The sequence below is a fragment of the Sorex fumeus genome, unplaced genomic scaffold (assembly GCF_029834395.1).
Source record: "Sorex fumeus unplaced genomic scaffold, SorFum_2.1 ptg000072l, whole genome shotgun sequence".
NCBI lineage: Eukaryota > Metazoa > Chordata > Mammalia > Eulipotyphla > Soricidae > Sorex > Sorex fumeus.
In genome coordinates, this window is record NW_026606129.1 from 2013613 (window position 1) to 2031233 (window position 17621).

Here is a 17621-nt window from a genome sequence, read left to right on the forward strand (position 1 = left end):
ATCCCACCACCAGGGCTGTGGACGGGAGCCCAGGCCCCCCTAGACCCCGTCCAGGGGGCAGGGAGCACTGTGGGCTCTGGAAGGCCCCTGGCTTCATCCTCGTGTCCCCCAGCCCAGAAGGGCGAGGGCGTGCGGGGGTCCCCAGGGGGGACGCATCCCACCCTGTTCTGTCCGGTGGCCCAGCCCCTCCCGGCCTCCCAGGCTGGGGGCTGGGGCAGGCAGCGAGGAGCTTGCAGGGATTCTCCTGACTTCACGGGCTGTGTTTTATTCCCACTCAGTCGCCCGACTCGTATCTGTCTCTGTGCGTTTGTTCGTTTCCGACGAGAAGCACGGCCTGTCCGGTCAGCAGCTCACTGTCCCTCAGGTTCACGTGGACGCGGGACGGCCAGCCGTTTGACCTCTCGGACCCGCGGATAATTCTCTCCAACGGCTCCGGGACCTTCAGGATTCCCAACGAGGGCCACGTGGCGCAGTTCCAGGGGAGGTACCGCTGCTTCGCCTCCAACGCGCTGGGGGTCGCCATGTCCGAGGAGATAGAGTTCATCGTTCCAAGTAAGTGTCGCCCAGAGGCCCTTTACCCTCTCAAAGTGCACGGTCAAGGCAAAAAGAAAAAAAAAGCGAATTTAATCTGTCTATTCACGCCTCATCGCTTATTGCAGGGAAGATGCTTTTCCAGGTCTCGGTAAGAAGTGGATCGCCAAAGAGCCACCGAGTTTGGCTCTGCTGGTGTCAGCCACTAATAATCAGGACAGAAGGCAGCTGGGCCGTGTCCCTGGGTGAGGCCCGGTGGGAGGCCTCAGAGAGAGTTTCGGTCAGGCTGACTGCAGCAAGGAGTGACCCCCCAGCCCCCAGCCAGCTCCCGACCTCGTGCTTTCCTGGGGCCCACTGCTGGAGCTGTAGCATGACCGTCCCCGTGTCCAGAGACGGGCCCAGCATGTGGACAGGAGTGGCAGCCTGTTAGAAGTCAGTGAGTGATGGAGCACTGGCAGCCGAGGCCCAGGCCCGGGGCGCAGGGAGCGACACTCCGCGTCTTCTCTGCTGCCCTGTGGCCTCTGGGCTGTCCGTGCAGGTGTGAGGGAGAGGAAGGAGAGGAAGGATAGGAAGGTGAGGCTGGAAGAAAGCGCAGGGGCAGGCCTGGGCGCGTCACGCCTTCCTGAAGGCCAGGCCTCGGCGAGGAGCGCGAGTGGCCCATCCACAACAGAGCGTCAGGCCCGGAGGGCACCGGGCGGGACACCAGCAGGAACGGAACCCTGGGCCCAGCGCCCCAGAGGGCCCGTCTGCCTGTTATTAACACCAGTCAAAACAGATTTTATTTTTAAAAGGCTTCCCTGAGATTAACTCAGGAAGCATACGTAATATTAAAATGCACGAAGCAGAAGGAGCACCACTGGGGTAAAAGAGAAATCTATCAAAATAATGAGCGATATTAACATATCGCTTTCATTTGGGGGAGCTCCAGCAGAGGAGAGCATCAGTGAGTGTGGAAGGCTGGATGCGGCCAGTTACCCGCCCGCTAATGGGCATGTCTAGTGCGTGGAGGACTAGCCCGGAAAGCGCGTGTTCAATATTTGATGACAGGTACGCTATGGAGGAATCAGGATCAAAGGGCAATTGAGCTCAAAATCAATCACAGAAGGATAATCGGAAAGTGGCAGGTACCTTTCAAAAGTGATGATCTGCATGTTTGTTAAGTGATCTTAGAAAGAACAGGACGCACTTTTGGGAGGATAATCACAGAGGTTCTGCATTTGAGGCAGCTGTGGAGATGGCTCTCGTGCGGGAGAAAAAGGGCCCATCTGGCAGTGGCTCCAGGAAGCAAGTCGGGGTCTCGGCTGTCCAGGGCGGAGCTGGGAAGAGCCGGGCAGGGCCACTGGTTACTCAGGAGAGGAGTGGTGGGTGGGTTTCTACGTCACAGTCCTTATGAGACTCGCCACCGCTGGGTGGACACAGGTCAGGAAAGACGGGAGTCCGGAGCTGGGGGCAGCGGGATCGTGACCCAGATGGGCTGCCTCTCGGGAAGCCAGTCCTCAGCACCCAGGAGCTGTGGCCGAGATGCCTCTCCCTGGAGGACTCGCAGAGGACACAGCCTGGGGAGGGAAGGACCCCTCTCCTGCCTCCAGCTCAGGAGGCTCCCAGGATGCTCGGGCATGAGGGACTGAGCGCTGGGTTCAGCACTGTCCCTGCGGCTCCGAGAGCTGGGGACAGCCAGCATGGGGGGAGGGGGGAGGGGAGGCTCCTTCACGAGTGCCCAGGCGGGGCCACATAGCACATCAGGGAGGGGAAACCCACCTGAACTCACCAAGGGGGCTTGGCGTCTCCAGCAGGGTGGGGAAGCAGAACTAGCCCAGGGCTGAAGGTGCTGCCTCATATCCCCAAGTCCCTCCAGGGAGAGGGGCACAGTGCTGGGAGGAGCCCCCAGCCCCTGGGTGGGCTGCACCAGGCAGATGCCGGGCCCGCCAGCACCGGAGAAGCACCAGGACCCCCAGTGGTGGAGAATCACGGCACTGTACAGTGTATTCAAACTCTGCGTGCGAGTCAGTACATGGCCACGTGGTAGACATAACTACATTGTAGCTATCATATAGCTGGGCTCTAATACATACATGATCATGAAACAACTGGCCCACACTGTATCACAGAGCTGTAATTGTGAAACTGTATAAACACGTGCAACATTTTGTATCATGCCAGTCAGGAGATGGAATGCTCCATTTTAAATCATAAAATCAGTCTCTGTATGTATTCAAGAAAACATTTATAAGATTAGTGGAAGTTAAGACCAGAAATCTGAGAGATGGTGGGGGGGGGGGGTGGCAGGAGGCCCGAGTCAGAGTGGATGCAGGCGTCCGGCTGCCCCTCCTGATTTCTCACCGTTGCTATAGCAACAGAGAGTCGAGGCCTTCCGGGGTGTCTCTGCAGGGACCGGCCGGAGACGCCGTCCCTCGGATGAGGGCAGGAGCTGCACTCGGCAGCTGCTGTGTTTCTGGAGTGTTAATTAAATTAAATTAAAGGCCCTCCCGTTGATCGTCGATTTGCTCGAGCGGGCCCAGTAACGTCTCCATTGGAGACTTTGTTGTTACTGTGTCTGGCATATCGAATACTCTCGGTAGCTTGCCGGGCTCTCTGAGAGGGGCGGAGGAATCGAACTCGGGTCGGCCATGTTGGCTGCGTGCAAGGCAAACGCCCTACCGCTGTGCTATCGCTCTAGCCAACAGTGATTCAATAAAGGTAAAGGTAAAGGCCCTCCCGTTGCTCGTCGATTTGCTCGAGCGGGCCCAGTAACGTCTCCATTGGAGACTTTGTTGTTACTGTGTCTGGCATATCGAATACTCTCGGTAGCTTGCCGGGCTCTCCAAGAGGGGCGGAGGAATCGAACTCGGGTCGGCCATGTTGGCCGCTTGTAAGGCGAACGCCTTACCCGCTGTGCTATCGCTCCAGCCCTTATTTCTGGAGTGTAGAGGAAACAAAACAGATCCCGTTGCCTGGCCCTCAGACCTCCTCACGGCGCGGCCTCTGGTCGTGGCTGTGGAACCAGCGTCAGTGCTCGGAAGGCAGCACCCTGGCCCCCAGCCTCGGCTGAGCCTGTGGGTTGGCACTCGCGGGTCCCGTGTCCCCCTCTCATGCCCTCACTGCCACTCGGCTCACCTGAGCCTTTCTGCCGTGAAGTCCCAACGTCCTTCCCACAGACACTTCCCGGACAAGGTTCTGTCCACCGGGCCCTGTTTCCAACAGGGGGGCCACGTCCCTGAGCACATTCTCCTAATGAGGGTCCCGGGAAGTGCTGTGAGCTGTGGGACACCCTGGGTGAGAGACAGGAGGACCAAGGTGACCAGTGCTTCAGGGAGAAGCAGCTGTGCCCCCCCCCCCCCGCCAGCCAGTCAAGGTCTGGGGGAGGGGAGAGGGTGGGCACAGGGGAGGGGGAGGGTAGGGGTGGATGGGTGTGAGCCCAGGGGGAGGGGGAAGTGAAGGGGAGGGAGAGGGGGAGGGGAGAAGGGAGAGGGAGGGGGAGCCCAGGGCGAGGTGAGGAAGGGCAGGTGGGTGTGGGTGCGGGGGGGTGTGGGGGGCCGAGGGCCGGGCCCTGCTGGGCGTCCTGCCCACCTGTGAGCACCCCCCACCAAGGCCTGCAGAGCCGGTGCGGACCCGGCCGCTGCTTCTCAAGTGATGTTGCCGACTCAGCCTTCCCCGTCTGCGTGAGGCCCCGGCTGCCATCAGTGACCCCACCGTGTGCCCCCGAGCTGGGCCCCCTGCGCCCCGGCTGCACGCTGTCACCCTCAGTGCCTGCTGCCGCCCCTTGTGCTTCCCTGACCTCTCTGGGTCTCTGAGGTTGTGACGCCCCCTCGAGGCCTCACGTTCCTGTGTGTCCGGCTGCCCCTGTGTCTTCATGATTCTGGGTGGGGGTGTGGGAACTCGCAGTCCCGCCCCTTCCGTGTGTGTTGCTCAGGCCACCTGCCCTTTTCCAGCCTCTGCACCCCCTGGGCTGTTCCTGAGCCCACCAGCCCATCTCTGTCCCGGCTTCCTGCTCTGTGCTGTGAGGCTCATGCGTCCCTTCTGTTCTCTCTCGCTGAGTGCGGCTTCGTCCTGAAAGCCACGCTCTCGCCTCTCTCTGGTCTTTATCTCTGAGCAGAGGGAGGAGGAGCGAGTCATGGGCCCTGGGGAAGGCCAGGCTGCTTGCGGTGGGCTGAGGACGCGTCGCTCTGTGGACACGGCCCCTGACGCTTCCCCTTTGTGGCTCAGCCCACAGCGGCGATGCCAGGGGCTCAGGGGAGTGGGGGGCAAGGGAGGAAGTCGGGAAGGGTGCTCCTATCTCTGGGACCCACCTTGACACCGCACCAGGGGTTGGACTCCTCCACAGGCCCACACACTCTCGGGGGCAGGAGAGGGAAGCCAGCCCTGCACCCTACCAGGCCGTGGGGGTCCGTCGCCCTTTCCTCCCAGGAAAGGATTTCGGCAGGAGATGAACGTGGAGTACTTCTTCTCTAGAGATGATGAGGAAGGGGGAGGGACTCCCAGGGGAGAGAGGCGGGTCCCAGGCGGGAGGTGCCCGCCTGCCTGCGAAGCTGCTTTCGTCGGCTTGCTCCCTCACTGACCGCCTGGGCCTTTCTCCGCAGACAAGAGTCCCTGGCCAGTGCGTAGCCACGGGCAAGCTGGAGCTTCTGGTGGGCCCACTTCCTGTCCTTACCACAAGCCTTTGCTCCTACTGGAGCTTCTCTGGGGTTGGGGGATGGGGGGGTCTTCTCTGGGCACGTAGTAGGGCCAGCTTGAGTTGATCAGGCTTAACTCCTGTGTCCACAGGGTGTCCAGGTATGGTTTTAGTGGTTTAGGGCTCTTGACAGAGGCGCTTCTTCAAACCCCTTCTTGGTTTATTACATCCCCAGGAGCTCGTTGCTGGACCCCCGTCTACCTGCCTTCCTGGGTCCCTCCCACGCTCTGCTTACGTGTGGGCTCCTGTAGCCCCTCAGGACGGCTTCTGCACTCAGACACTCCCAGTCCCAACTTAGGGCCAGGACGTGGGGGCCAGAGCAGGTCCCAGAGGCGTGCAACTTTCTCGTCCAGGCTCTGGTCCACTCCCCGCCGAGGGTGTGGTTCTAGGCTGTAGTTTTGCCGCTGCCCCTCGGAGAGAGGGCTGGACCAGGCGTCCCTGTCTCTGCACGCACCCGGGCGCCTGGACCCAGAGGGCCTGGTTTCCGCTGCCCGTAAGTGGATTAACGGGCACTCGACAGGAAATGGGAGTTAATTAAGGCTCTTTACAGCCGAGCTGGTCGGGCGCAGCCGCCGGCATTCACGGCTCTGATGGGCTGTCAGCAGCCGGCCAGGCGCATTCAGGCAGGAGCCCTGCAGGCCTTCCAGTAAACAGACAGAGTCGAGCACAGCGGACTCCAGCTGCTATGGGAGGCCACGCAGTTGGGAGGCCACACGGTTGGAGGCCCAGATTCCTGAGCGCGACTTTGTCTTTCTTCCAGGCCTGTTCTGGAAACTTCAGTCTGATATTAGCATACAGTTACACAGCTTGTTCCGGGAAGCTGGCGGCTGTGGGCAGGCCTGCGCCCCTTCGTCCACTCCCCGTCGGAACTCGGGCACCTCGGGGTCATCACTCGGAGGCTGTGGGCCAGCACACAGTTGAGGGGCCAGAGTTCGCCCGCAGGTGTCCACCGTGGCAGGCATGGCCCCTTGTTCTGGCCCCATATGACTGTAAGGCACAACCCACAGAGAGGCGGGGACTTTCCCACTCTTATAAGATGCCCAGGTAGGGACACCAGGCCCTGGAGCAGTGTGAGTGGCCAACTCCCCGCCTCTTGCCCTCATGGGCCTCCTGCGGTGCCTCCTGCCACTCCACAGCTGAAGCCCAGGTGGGCGAGGACCGCCCTGCCCCCACCAGCTCATGCTGGTGGCCTTCCTGCCCTTCTGACTCTGCACTGGTGAGCTCAGGCACCTGGACCCGGGACAGAGAGGGTAGGCAGGGCACAGCTCGAGACTCACAGCTGCTGGCTCGGAGCCTGGACAGCCCTGTTTACCCTCGAGGAACATCTGGTCAGCGGCTCACGTTGTCTCCAGTCTGGAGTTCACTGTTTCCACGCCCGACTCTGACCTGGAGTGATCCAGGGACCAGTCTGGGGCATTCACAGGGCCCTTCTCTGAGTTGCCTTCCAGAAATGGAAAAGGCTGTTTGTGATTCCCCTCAGGGAGAGTCTCAGCTACCTGGGCTAGCAGGGCTCCTGCACCTCTCAGACAAGCGCCCGAGAAGAGGCTGGGCCTGCGGTGTTGCCACATGGGGCCACTGATCACTTCCTGCCGTGGAGAGTCAGAGTGTTGGATACTCGCTGGGTCCCTCGTGGCCTGGCTCAGAGCCCCCAGGGAGACTTGGAACAGCCACAGGCTTATGGCCTGGACACTCACTGCCTGTCCTCAGGGTCAGTTCTTTCCTGCGTCCAGAGGAACTGACCTGGGGGTGAACCTCTACGAAGATGTGTGGTGTGTGAGTTAGGGCTTGGTTGGCCTGGAAATTCCATTTTGCTCTCTTATCTTTTTTGTTATTCGAGAGCCACATCTGGTGGGCCCAGGGCTTACTCTGCTCTGTGCTCAGGGTCACTCCGGTTGGTGCCGGGTGCTGGGAGTAGAACTGGGTCAACCATATGCAAGGCAGGTGCATCACAGCTGTACTAACTCTCCAGTTAGTGTACATAAATACTATATACTATATATTATAGTATATATATATACTATATAATTATATATTATTCAAGTGTAATCGTCCGATTCAGTTTGTTAGGCATTCAAATGTATCAATGCTCATGGCCAAGTTTGTGTTGACAAGGACACCGACACCACCGATGCCTCTTTTGTCGCATGTTCTGAGGAACAGTTCTTCTCCAGTGTCGAAAATGGCGTGATGTGATTGATGCCTTCTTGTCTCAGTCAGACCGATGATGTTGTACTTGATCTTTCACACTTGTACCATCAGGTCCTTGTTGGATGCATCCGACGCCAGCGTACGTTCATTGAAAGTACAGACAGTCATTTTTGTCCTTCATTTGGGCAGCTTAATTCGGCCTTGAGATTTTATCAGCTTCTCCTTCCTCATCCTTAAGGCTGCCGTATTGGTGGCTCTTTCAGGGTCAGGGGAATGAGACCCATTGTATTTACTGGTTTTGCCATGTCAAATACGCCATGAATAGCTTGCCAGGCTCTGCCGTGTGGGTGGGATATTCTCAGTAGCTTGCCAGGCTCTCCGAGAGGGATAGAGGCTTTTAGGGCAGCCTCTAATCGCCCTTATAGGTGTTCCCATGGTTCAAATCATATTTGAACCCTATCAAATATGGTGTGTTAATCTTGGAAGATGGGTATTAAGTGTCTTATGACGTGTCGGCAGTTTCTATCTTCATTGTCTACACACCAATATTCAATTATGATGAAGGAGAAATTGAGAAGTTCTACATGGAGCTGGAGAGTTCTATAAAGAAGACCATACCTTCTACAAGATCATTGTCGGTGATTTTAATGCCAAGATAGGACTGAGAAGAGCAGCCGAAGAACTCCACATTGGGACCCATGGCCTAGAATGGAACAAACAGGGTGAGAGATTGTCTGAGTTCATCATGTTGACCAAGACCATCCATGGTAACTCACAGTTCCAGAAGGCCGAATCTAAACGTTGGACATGGGAGTCTCCCATCAGATGGTTCCACAATGAAATTGACCACATCATATTCAATCGATGGTTTTGCCTGACTGATGTCGCTATTGTCCCAAAATTCCAAATGGGATCGAACCACCGTCTCCTTCATGCAAAATTCTACTTCACAGAGCAGGAAGAAAGGGCTGCAAAGTTTAAGACGAGAACTCCCAGAACAACCACCAACTGGGAGCTCTTTGGCACTATTGCGGGAACATGGAAAGATGCCCACATTGACAACATTGACGAGGAATATGATCAGCAACTCCATGATTGTGTGAGGAACACCGAGAGAAAGATAGCCACAAAAAAAAAAAAAACGCCTGTCTTCAAAAAGTCTTGAGCTCTTTCGCCAACGTGGCTTGGCACAAGCCTCAGGCAATTGTAAGCGAACGTCCAAGCTCACAAAGCAGTGCAGAGATGCGATCAAGGAAGACCTCAAAGAGAGAAGTGCAGCAGTGCTGGCAGATGCAGCAGAAGCCAGAAAAAGCATTCGCAACGCCCGCCTGTCCTTCTACAAGCCCAAGATGACTGCCCTCCAATGTCCTGATGGACCTATCACATTTTCCAGAAGGGCAATGGAGAAGATTATCCATGACTTCTACTCAGATCTCTTCGATAGCCACGTCCACCTGCCCACATACCAAATTCTGCAGGATGGATATGTCATTCCCAATGTTCTCCCTTCCGAAATCTGACACGCCATTTTGTCAGTAAAGAACTGAACAGCACCCGGACCAGACAAGGTCAGACCCGAACACCTGAAGAAACTGCCGCCAGTTCTCATCAATACACTGGCTCAGCTCTTCACACGCTACTGTCTGAATGCAAGGTTCTGTCCCAGTGAAAAACTAGCAGGACTGTACTACTGTACAAGAAGGGAGACATCCACGACATTGGCAACTATTGCCCGATCTGCCTATTGTCTGTCATCTACAAGCTGTTCACTAGAGTCATCCTGAATAGGATTGGCAGAACACTAGATGAAGGACAACCATGCGAGCAAGCCGGGTTCCGCAAAGGATTCAGCACCATCGACCATATCCACACGATAACCAAGATCATTGAGGTTTCTCGGGAGTTCAAGATGCCGCTCTGTCTAACGTTCATTGATTTAAAGACGGCCTGAAGCGGTCATCAAAGCTCCAGCCAAACAGGGCGTTCAAACTCAATACATCAGGATCCTCCATGAGTTGTATTACAGTTTCACTACCAGGATCTCACCATTCTACAAGGAAGTGATCATCCATGTCAAGAGAGGGGTTCGGCATTGAAACCATTTCAGTGAAACTCTTCAGTGCCACCCTCGAGAACGTCAAGCGACGACTGGAATGGGAAGGAATGGGCTTTTTCGTCCCCCAAGCTGAGCTGGTCTTCTCCCCACCCAGGTCAGTTTATCTGCCGCTTCTCGAACCCAGGACTTGGATTTCACCCTGCAAGCCCCCCAGATGTCCTCTTGGACCTTGGAAGACAAAGCACCTCTGAGCTTCTCTGCCTCTTCCTTTTCGACCCCCAAGCTGAGCTCGTCTTCTCCCCCTCCTAGTCTTTACTCCCCCCACAAACACCAGGTACCCATGGGGGTGTGGCCTATTTAGAAGTGGGCGTGGCTTCTGTAAAGTGGGCGTGGTTTAATTTTAGGCGGGCCAATGCTCACGCGGCCGCAGGTAGTTTACTCATACCAAGAAATCTAGTCCCTACATTTACACACCAACATGAAGAAACAACACAAATCCCCACCACAGGGAGAGGATGATGAAAAGAGTCCAGACGCCTCAGTAGGTGCTCTTCACCTAAGGGACCTCTCTGACAAAGAATTCAGATATGAAGTGATAAAGATGTTCAATGAACTCAATGAAACAGTCAGACAGATATCCAGTAAATTGAAAGAAGACGTGAAAGAAACAATGGATCGCACAATCGGGAAGGAATGGGAGTGAAGATAGATGGTCGGCAACTACACCACCTCCGCTTTGCTCATGACATTGTTCTAATAACACCAAACATTAGCCAAGCGGCACAAATGCTGGCCGACTTCGACCGTGAGTGTGGAAAGGTAAGACTACAGCTGAATCTTACGAAGACAATGTTTATGAGAAACAGCCTCATTCCTGACGCCCCATTCACTCTCAATGGAACGACCATCTCTGAATGCAACAGTTATGTGTACCTAGGTCGAGAGGTCAACATGACGAATAACCTGGCACCTGAGCTGCGCAGGAGGAAGAGAGCAGCTTGGAACGCCTTTAAGAGCGTCGAAGAAATAGCTAAGAGGACAAAGAACCTCCAGCTCCGGGCACATCTCTTTGATTCCACTGTTCTTCCTGCATTAACATACGTCTCAGAGACCCGGACCCTACAAAAACAGGATGAGAACGCTATTCGGGTCTCCCAAAGAGGAATTGAAAGAGCTATGCTTGGAGTGTCACATTTCACTCAAATAAGAGAAAGAATCAGGAGTTCAGACCTCTGTCAACGCTCAAGAATCAGGGACTCTGTCTCGTTTGCCAAGGTGTCAAAAATAAGTAGGGCTGGACACGTAATGAGATTTGGAGATGACCGCTGGACTAGAGCCATTACCGACTGGACTCCACTGTATGTCAAAAGAACACGTGGTGCCCACCTATGAGATGGTCAGACTTCTTCTTCAAGACCTGAATGATCAGTTTGAGGCTCTCGTGTTCCTAGAATGAGCAGACGCCATTGGGCTACACTAGCACATGACAGGGATGCATGGAGATGTTACTGGCTCCCACTCAAGCGAAACGATGGGTAACGAGATGTCAAGTGATCAAGTGATCAAGTGATTATATATTATACACACACACACACACACATATATATATATATATATATATATATATATATATAATGATCATCAATACTTTGCCAGCTGGTTGGGTGGCATGTCTGTGCCAGAGGTCACTACGTGACTGGACTTCATGGTCCTGATGCCCGCAGGTGCCGTGCTATCTGAAGCAGCTGTGTTTCCTGAGGGGCCCTTGGCCAGCCATGATGGGGTTCAATTCTCTGCTTGTGGGACACCCCCAAGGACCGAACCGGGGTCTTCCTTCCAAGACCCCCAGGCCTCCGCAGGGTGGTCTAAGCCAAAGCCCCTGACCGTGTAGAGGGGGAAGCTCCAAGGTGCGTTCTAGAACCCGGGCACGGCCTCTCTGCTTTCTCCCCCGCCCCTTTCTCTGCTGCCCCTACACCAAGCAGGAATCGATTAGAAAACCCCCCAGTGACACATGCCGTCCCCACTGGCGTCCACACCAGCTGAGCGCTGGTCACCAAGCTCAGGGCCTGGTGTCAGAGCTCTGGGTGTGACAGCTATGCTTTGTCCGGGTGGCGCCCCACGGGTGAGATTCTGCACAGAGCACACGGCCCTGGAGGCTGCAGGGTGGGACTAAGTGGCTCAGCCGACCCCAGCTGGAATCTCGAGGCTGGATGGTGTCCCGGGTACGTGGCCATGGAGGGACCTGCCCACCTGAGGCCGCAGACGGGAGAGCCGGGAGCGGGACCCTCGTCCTTCCTGGGGGAGCGGCTCTCACCCCCACCCGCGAGGCCCTGGGCTTCCTGTGGCTGAGCGACCACACCCACAGGCTGTTGCTCCTCTGTGCGCGGGTGCAGGGTCCCAGGATCTCGTGTTCATCCTGCCCCTGGCTTGGTCCACTCAGCCCGGCACCCTGCAGGTCCCCCGACACTGCCCCTGGCTTTATTGCTCCGGAGCCTGTGCAGTGCATTGGGCGTGCAGATACACCACTACTTCTTACCATCTCCACTGTGGCCGGACACCCGGGGTCTCTCCCATCCCGGCTGCTGTGGCCACCTGCGTTTGCCGTTTCTGTTTGGTCTGAGCGGGGTTGATGTCCTGAACGGGAGAGTCGCCAGTTGCATTCCAGGGCTCTGCGGTCAGGCTGGACAGATGGATGCCCAGAAGGATGGGGCCGTGTTGGGGAGGTTCAGAGCCATGGCAGACGGGGCAGCTGGTGGGCTGGAGCCTCTGCAGAGACCAGCTCTGGACTGTGGCTCAGCCGCCAGCATGCTCAGCCTGGGGCAGGCAACTTCCCAGCTCTGCAGACGGACCCTGGTTCTGGTTTCCTCTCAGGAGAGCTCAGACCGAGGTTTGCAGTGGGGTAGAACTTAGCCCGAATGCTTTGATCTTCCCAAGAGGGCACTCCGGCTTGAGTCATGGCAGTGAATCGGTTTTAAAATGATGTCGCGCCCTGATCTCTTGTGCCAGATGTTCCGAAGTTCCCCAAGGAGCAGCTGGAGCCCCTGGAGGTGGAGGAGGGAGACCCCATCGTCCTCCGGTGCAGCCCCCCCAGCGGGCTGCCCCCGCTCCACATCTACTGGATGAACATGGGTGAGCAGCGCTGGTTCTGCGTGCAGCTGGGAAGCAGGATGCCGACTCGGGCAGTGAGTGCTCTGCCCTGGCCGGACCCGCACGCGGCTGGCCCCTTGGGCGGACGCTGCTCGAAGTAAGAGGCCCCTGTGGGCTCGTGCAGGCTGTGGAGAGACGCTTCCCGTCTCCAACCCTTGGGCACACGTCCCGTGGCTGTCAGGGTGGCGCATGTTGGCAGCCACAGTCTCGTGACTCTCAGTCTTGTCCTCCATCTTCAGCGACTGGCCCAGAAATTCTCCCGCACCCTTGGGCTGGTTTCCGAGACGGCTTAAGACAGACGAGATTCCCGCTTCCTCTGAGGGTCTCTTGTGTCCCGGGGGGCGGGTCTGCACAGTGCTCAGAGGACGGGCCAGGCCCCCAGGGCTGTGTCTGGCTCCTGGACTGGAAAGCCCCAGTGGGAGAGGCTGGCCCGGGGTCGCAGCTCGCCTGCTGTCTGCACGGGGGCCGGGCGGGGGAAGGGGGGGTCACGGGCAGGGCCCGTGCAGGTCCTCCCTGCTGAGTGGGGGACCGGGGCCCACGCGGGGCGGGAGGCCGGGGACACAGGCCTCTCGCTGCCTCCCCTTGCAGAGCTGGAGCACATCCAGCAGGACGAGAGGGTCTACATGAGCCAGAAGGGGGACCTGTACTTCGCCCACGTGGAGGACCAGGACAGCCGCAGTGACTATTGCTGCTTTGCCGCCTTCCCCCGGCTCCGGACCATAGTGCAGAAGATGCCCATGAAGCTCACGGTCAACAGCTGTGAGTGGGCCGGGGGCCGGGGATCTCTCGGGCGGGACAAGTCGCCTGCTCAGGGGTCTTCCTTCCCCGGAGGCAGGGCTGTTGCTTCCCGCCCCGGCTGTCACGCTTGGGTCGGCCCCAGCAGGGCCCTGGGCTCCTCCCTGATCGCGGGGCAGTCGGTGGCCAGCGGCGGGCCTGAGGGGCGGAGGCCAGGCACAAAGAGCAGCGGTTTGGACAGCGGCTGCCGCTGCCTCTCTGAGTGGGACGAAGACGTGACGGGTTCCCCTCCGGACTTGGCTCTGCGGAGGCCAGGCCAGGCCCCCGGGTACCCCGTGAGCATAGCCGCTGCCCGGTGCTGGGCACCCCGTGAGCGTAGCTGCTGTACCTGCGGCCCCCGCCCTGCCTCCCCGCCTCCGTGCCTGATGCCTCACCTTCACACCGTCACATCTCCATTGTGTTGTGAGTCTCTCTCCATTTCTTTGTTTCAGTAAAGCATGCTAATGAGTCCGGTTCATCCACAGAAACGGGCTCCCCGGGTAAGTGCTCGGGTGGTGTGTGTGTGTGTGTGTGTGTGTGTGTGTGTGTGTGTGTGTGTGTCCATCTTCACCCTCACAAACTCATTATCATCTCAAATCCGAGCTGGGCCCTCAGTGCCTCTGTGAGTTTATGGAAAGATAACTTTTCAGGCCAAGAAAGTCCCTTTTTTGGTGGAGGATTCTACTGACCTTAAATACACACAAAGCTAACGATATAGGTACTGGAAGCGTAGAAATACAACCTTGTTCACATAGAATGCATCTGCCACTGACACTTATGAGCACATTCGCACAAACAACATAAAACTGCACACATTGGGGCTGGAGCGATAGCACAGCGGGTAGGGCATTTTCCCTGCGCGCGGCTGACCTGAGTTCAATCTCCAGCACCCCATATGGTCCCCTGAGCACCACCAGGAGTGATTCCTGAGTGCAGAGCCAGGAGTAACCCCTGAGCATCTCCGGGTGTGACCCAAAAAAGCAAAAGCAAAAGCAAAACAAAACAGAACAAAACACAAACTACACACATTCAGTAGACCTACAAGAGTCCCCCAAATGTCACTCACGTGTCGTGGACATTTGAGTTCACTGCTGAAGAGGAGAGGAAGAACCGGGAGTGGCCAGGAGGCCTCACTGGCCAGTCATGCTCTGCAGCAGAGACCCCGACTTCAGCTTGTCCCCGGGAGGAGCCCCCAGCCCACATGGCCTGGAAACCACAGTCCATTCAGAAGCCAGGGAAGAAGGGAGGAAGAGGGTGCTGAGAGGGGGGAGGGGGGAGAGCTGGGACGGCCAGCAGAAGGGGTACGGTGGTGTGCCCCTTCCCGGCCCCCAGGGTGCCCACCTGCCAGTGCCCGGGTGTTGGGGGACAGTGGAGCGGGCAGCGTTTTCCAAGCATACTTGCCCATGAGACCTTCTTACCTGGGGGCAATACATGGCCCCTGTGCTGTGGGAGAGGCCTGGGTGGGGCCAAGCCACTGTGGCTGTCTGTGCGCTCAGAACCACAGGACTTGAGGTCCAGTCTGTCTAAGTCTGGGCCAGCGCCGGTGCTTGGCTCTGTCCCATCCCAGGCTCCTGGGACCCCAGTGGGCGGGCACGGTGGCAGTTCTTCCACCAGCTTCTGCGTGTTGTGACATTGCCGCCAGCCTCATGTGGAGTTATTCCTCAGCCACTGAGCGCGGGGCCTCGGGGTGAGGGGTTCGGAGACGCTGCTGGCTGGGTTCCCTGTTCCTCCCCAACTGCACGGTGCCAGCTGTCCACTCCCTAGGGCTGCCCATGGCGGGGACGGCTGCAGGCAGCCGGGTGAGGCGTCTGAGCAAGAGGGTGCACATTGCACGCGAGGTCCCCAGGGACAGATGCGGGCAGGTGGGAATGCTTGGGATATGGTGAGCTGAGGGCTCTGATGGGTGCCTGCAGGAGGAGAGTGTGAGGTGTGGGGGGCTGAGGGCCCGGTAGTTTCCCGAGGGAGCACTGTGGCCTGGGAACACCCTGACGGAGCTTTCCTGCCATCCCCAGCCAACTCCATCAAGCAGCGGAAGCCCCGGATGCTGCTGCCCCCGGCCGAGAGTGGCGACTCCTCCCCAGTCACCGTCCTCAAGGGGGAGGCCCTGGTGCTGGAGTGCTTCGCCGAAGGCCTGTGAGTCTGGGGCGGCCGGCGGGGCGGGGGCCCCACACCGTGTAGATGGTTCCTCTAGAGTCCAACGCCCCATCTGCCCTGCATGACTCCAGGTGGCCAGTCAGAGGTCCGGGAGCCGGTGGCCGCGCTGGCTGGTCAGGTGACTCAAAGCTTGCGCCCGCTCTGCACCCAGGGGCCCTGCAGCTGCCCTTCGTCCCCTTGGGCACAGAGGGACGCCCACCCCAGCCCACAGTGTCCCCCCGGGCGGGTTCTGATGGTTTGCTCGGAGACGGGACATTTCAGGGACTTCAGGGCTAAGGATTCAATAGGGTACGGTGGGTCAAGGAATTCAGAGGTGTCTGGGTAGAGGGCAATACACTGTCCCCACTCCTGCAGGGGCCACCCTATTCTGTGACCAGTCATGGAGCCGGCCCCACACTGCCCCACGCTGCCTTGTCCCGGTTTCCAGAGGTGTGACCCCGGGCTCCTGTAGCCACATCACGTGGTGCCGGAGGGTGGGCCCTGTGCACCAGATCTGACGTCTACTCTGAGGGGCGGCTGGGGGGGCAGGAAGGAAGGGGGGGCACACCACGGATTCCCGATTCTGCTGTTCTGTCTCCACCCAGTGGGGCCCCAGGAATTTGCGTACAGAGTAGAACTATGGTTGGCCTGTGTGCCTTGGCAAGGCTCTCACTGGTGTGCCCTTAGTTGACATGGCTTTGGCTGGTGTGGCCCTGGCTGGTGTGGCCCAAGCTGGCGTGGCCTTGGCTGGCATGGCCTTGGCTGGCGTGGTATTGGCTGGTGTGGCCCTAGCTGATTGGCTGGCATGGCCCTAGCTGATGTGGCCTTGGCTGGCGTGGCCTTGGCTGGCGTGGCCCTGGCTAATGTCGCCTTGGCTGATGTGGCCCTGGCTGGTGTGGCCTTGGCTGGCGTGGCCCTAGCTGGCGTGGCCTTGGCTGGTGTGGCCTTGACCGATGTGACCTTGGCTGTTGTGGCCTTGACTGCAGTGGCCTTAGCTGGTGTGGCCTTGGCCAGCATGGACCTGGCTGATGTGGCCTTGGCTGACGTGGCCTTGTATGGCATGTTATTGGCTGGCGTGGCCCTAGCTGATATGGCCCTGGCTGGCGTGGCCTCAGCAGGATCTTGATCTCTGAGCACTGGCTGCTCAGAGACCAAGTAACAGCCTGAGGTTGGGAAAGTGTGTTCATGCATGAGAGCACATCTCTCTCCCCTCAAACTTCATGACTCCAATGGTGTGAGTAAATGTTCCTCAAGTGAACACAAGTGGGAGAGGAGAGGGGCCCCTGAGCGCCAAGTGGCAATGAGGTGGCAGCGGAGACGCCCTCGGAGAAACTCTGCTCGCTGGAGCTTCTCGCCGTTTCCTGTTCTCTCCAGGACGGGAGCCGAGACTCAGCTAGTTTGCAAGGGCTTGCACAAATCTCAAGCAGAAAGCGCGAGGCTGGCACCTCGGAGTGGGACTTGGGGCACTCCTGCCCGGAGGCGTGGGGCACCAGCAGCCCTTCAGCACCCTGGCAGATGGCGTGAGGATGCGGCCTCTCAGGGGGCTGGGCGGACAGCTGCACCCCTGCCCCGGCCTGGACAGGGTCCATGGCCTGGTGGGAGAAGGCGCGGGCCAGAGCCCCTCCCTCAGCGCAGTGCCCAGGGCAGAGTGGACGTGGAAGGCCTGAGACACACAGGCCAGGCCAAGGCACTGGCCCCTCGTCCTGAGCTGCTGAGTGAGCGTGGGAGGGAGGAGGAGAGGGTCCAGGCCCTGGCAGTCTGTGGCCAGAGGAGACTCAGGCCTGCAGAATGGAAGTGGGCAGGTGGGCACTGCTGTCCAGGGCACTCAAGGATGCCCTGGGGCTCTGGGGTCTCTTGGGGAGACCGAGGCTCCTTACTAATGGCCTGAGACTGGCCATGACATGGTCAGCAGGACTCCCCTCTGCCCCATGGCATGGTCCAACCGGGGCCAGGGCTGGTCGTTCTGCAAGACCCCTGGAGCTGGTCACCGAGGTTTGGACTGTGGGGTGGGCTTCTCTCTACAGTCAGAGGGAAGAGGCAGTAGTGCTTGGCAGGGTCCCACAGTCAGAGGAAAGAGGCAGCTCTGCCTGTCTTGGTCTTGGCCTTTTCTTTCGTTCCGTCTGTGGACTCAGCTTCTTAAGCCAGGAGATGTGGACCCTCCCC

The 17621-nt window shown here is 58.3% G+C and overlaps 1 protein-coding gene across 3 annotated transcripts in view; it reads left to right on the forward strand.

Moving 5' to 3' along the window:
- The window catches only part of CHL1 (cell adhesion molecule L1 like), a 51474-nt gene that overhangs the window by 13007 nt on the left and 20846 nt on the right, over positions 1-17621 (forward strand). For 2 of the 3 annotated variants that reach the window (XM_056129033.1, XM_056129035.1), the window contains exons 3-7: positions 365-552; positions 12411-12533; positions 13140-13310; positions 13778-13825; positions 15338-15458. In XM_056129033.1, the coding sequence (XP_055985008.1) occupies positions 365-552; positions 12411-12533; positions 13140-13310; positions 13778-13825; positions 15338-15458 (651 nt within the window). The remainder of the gene's footprint in view (positions 1-364; positions 553-12410; positions 12534-13139; positions 13311-13777; positions 13826-15337; positions 15459-17621) is intronic. The other variant, XM_056129034.1, reaches the window with a different exon arrangement.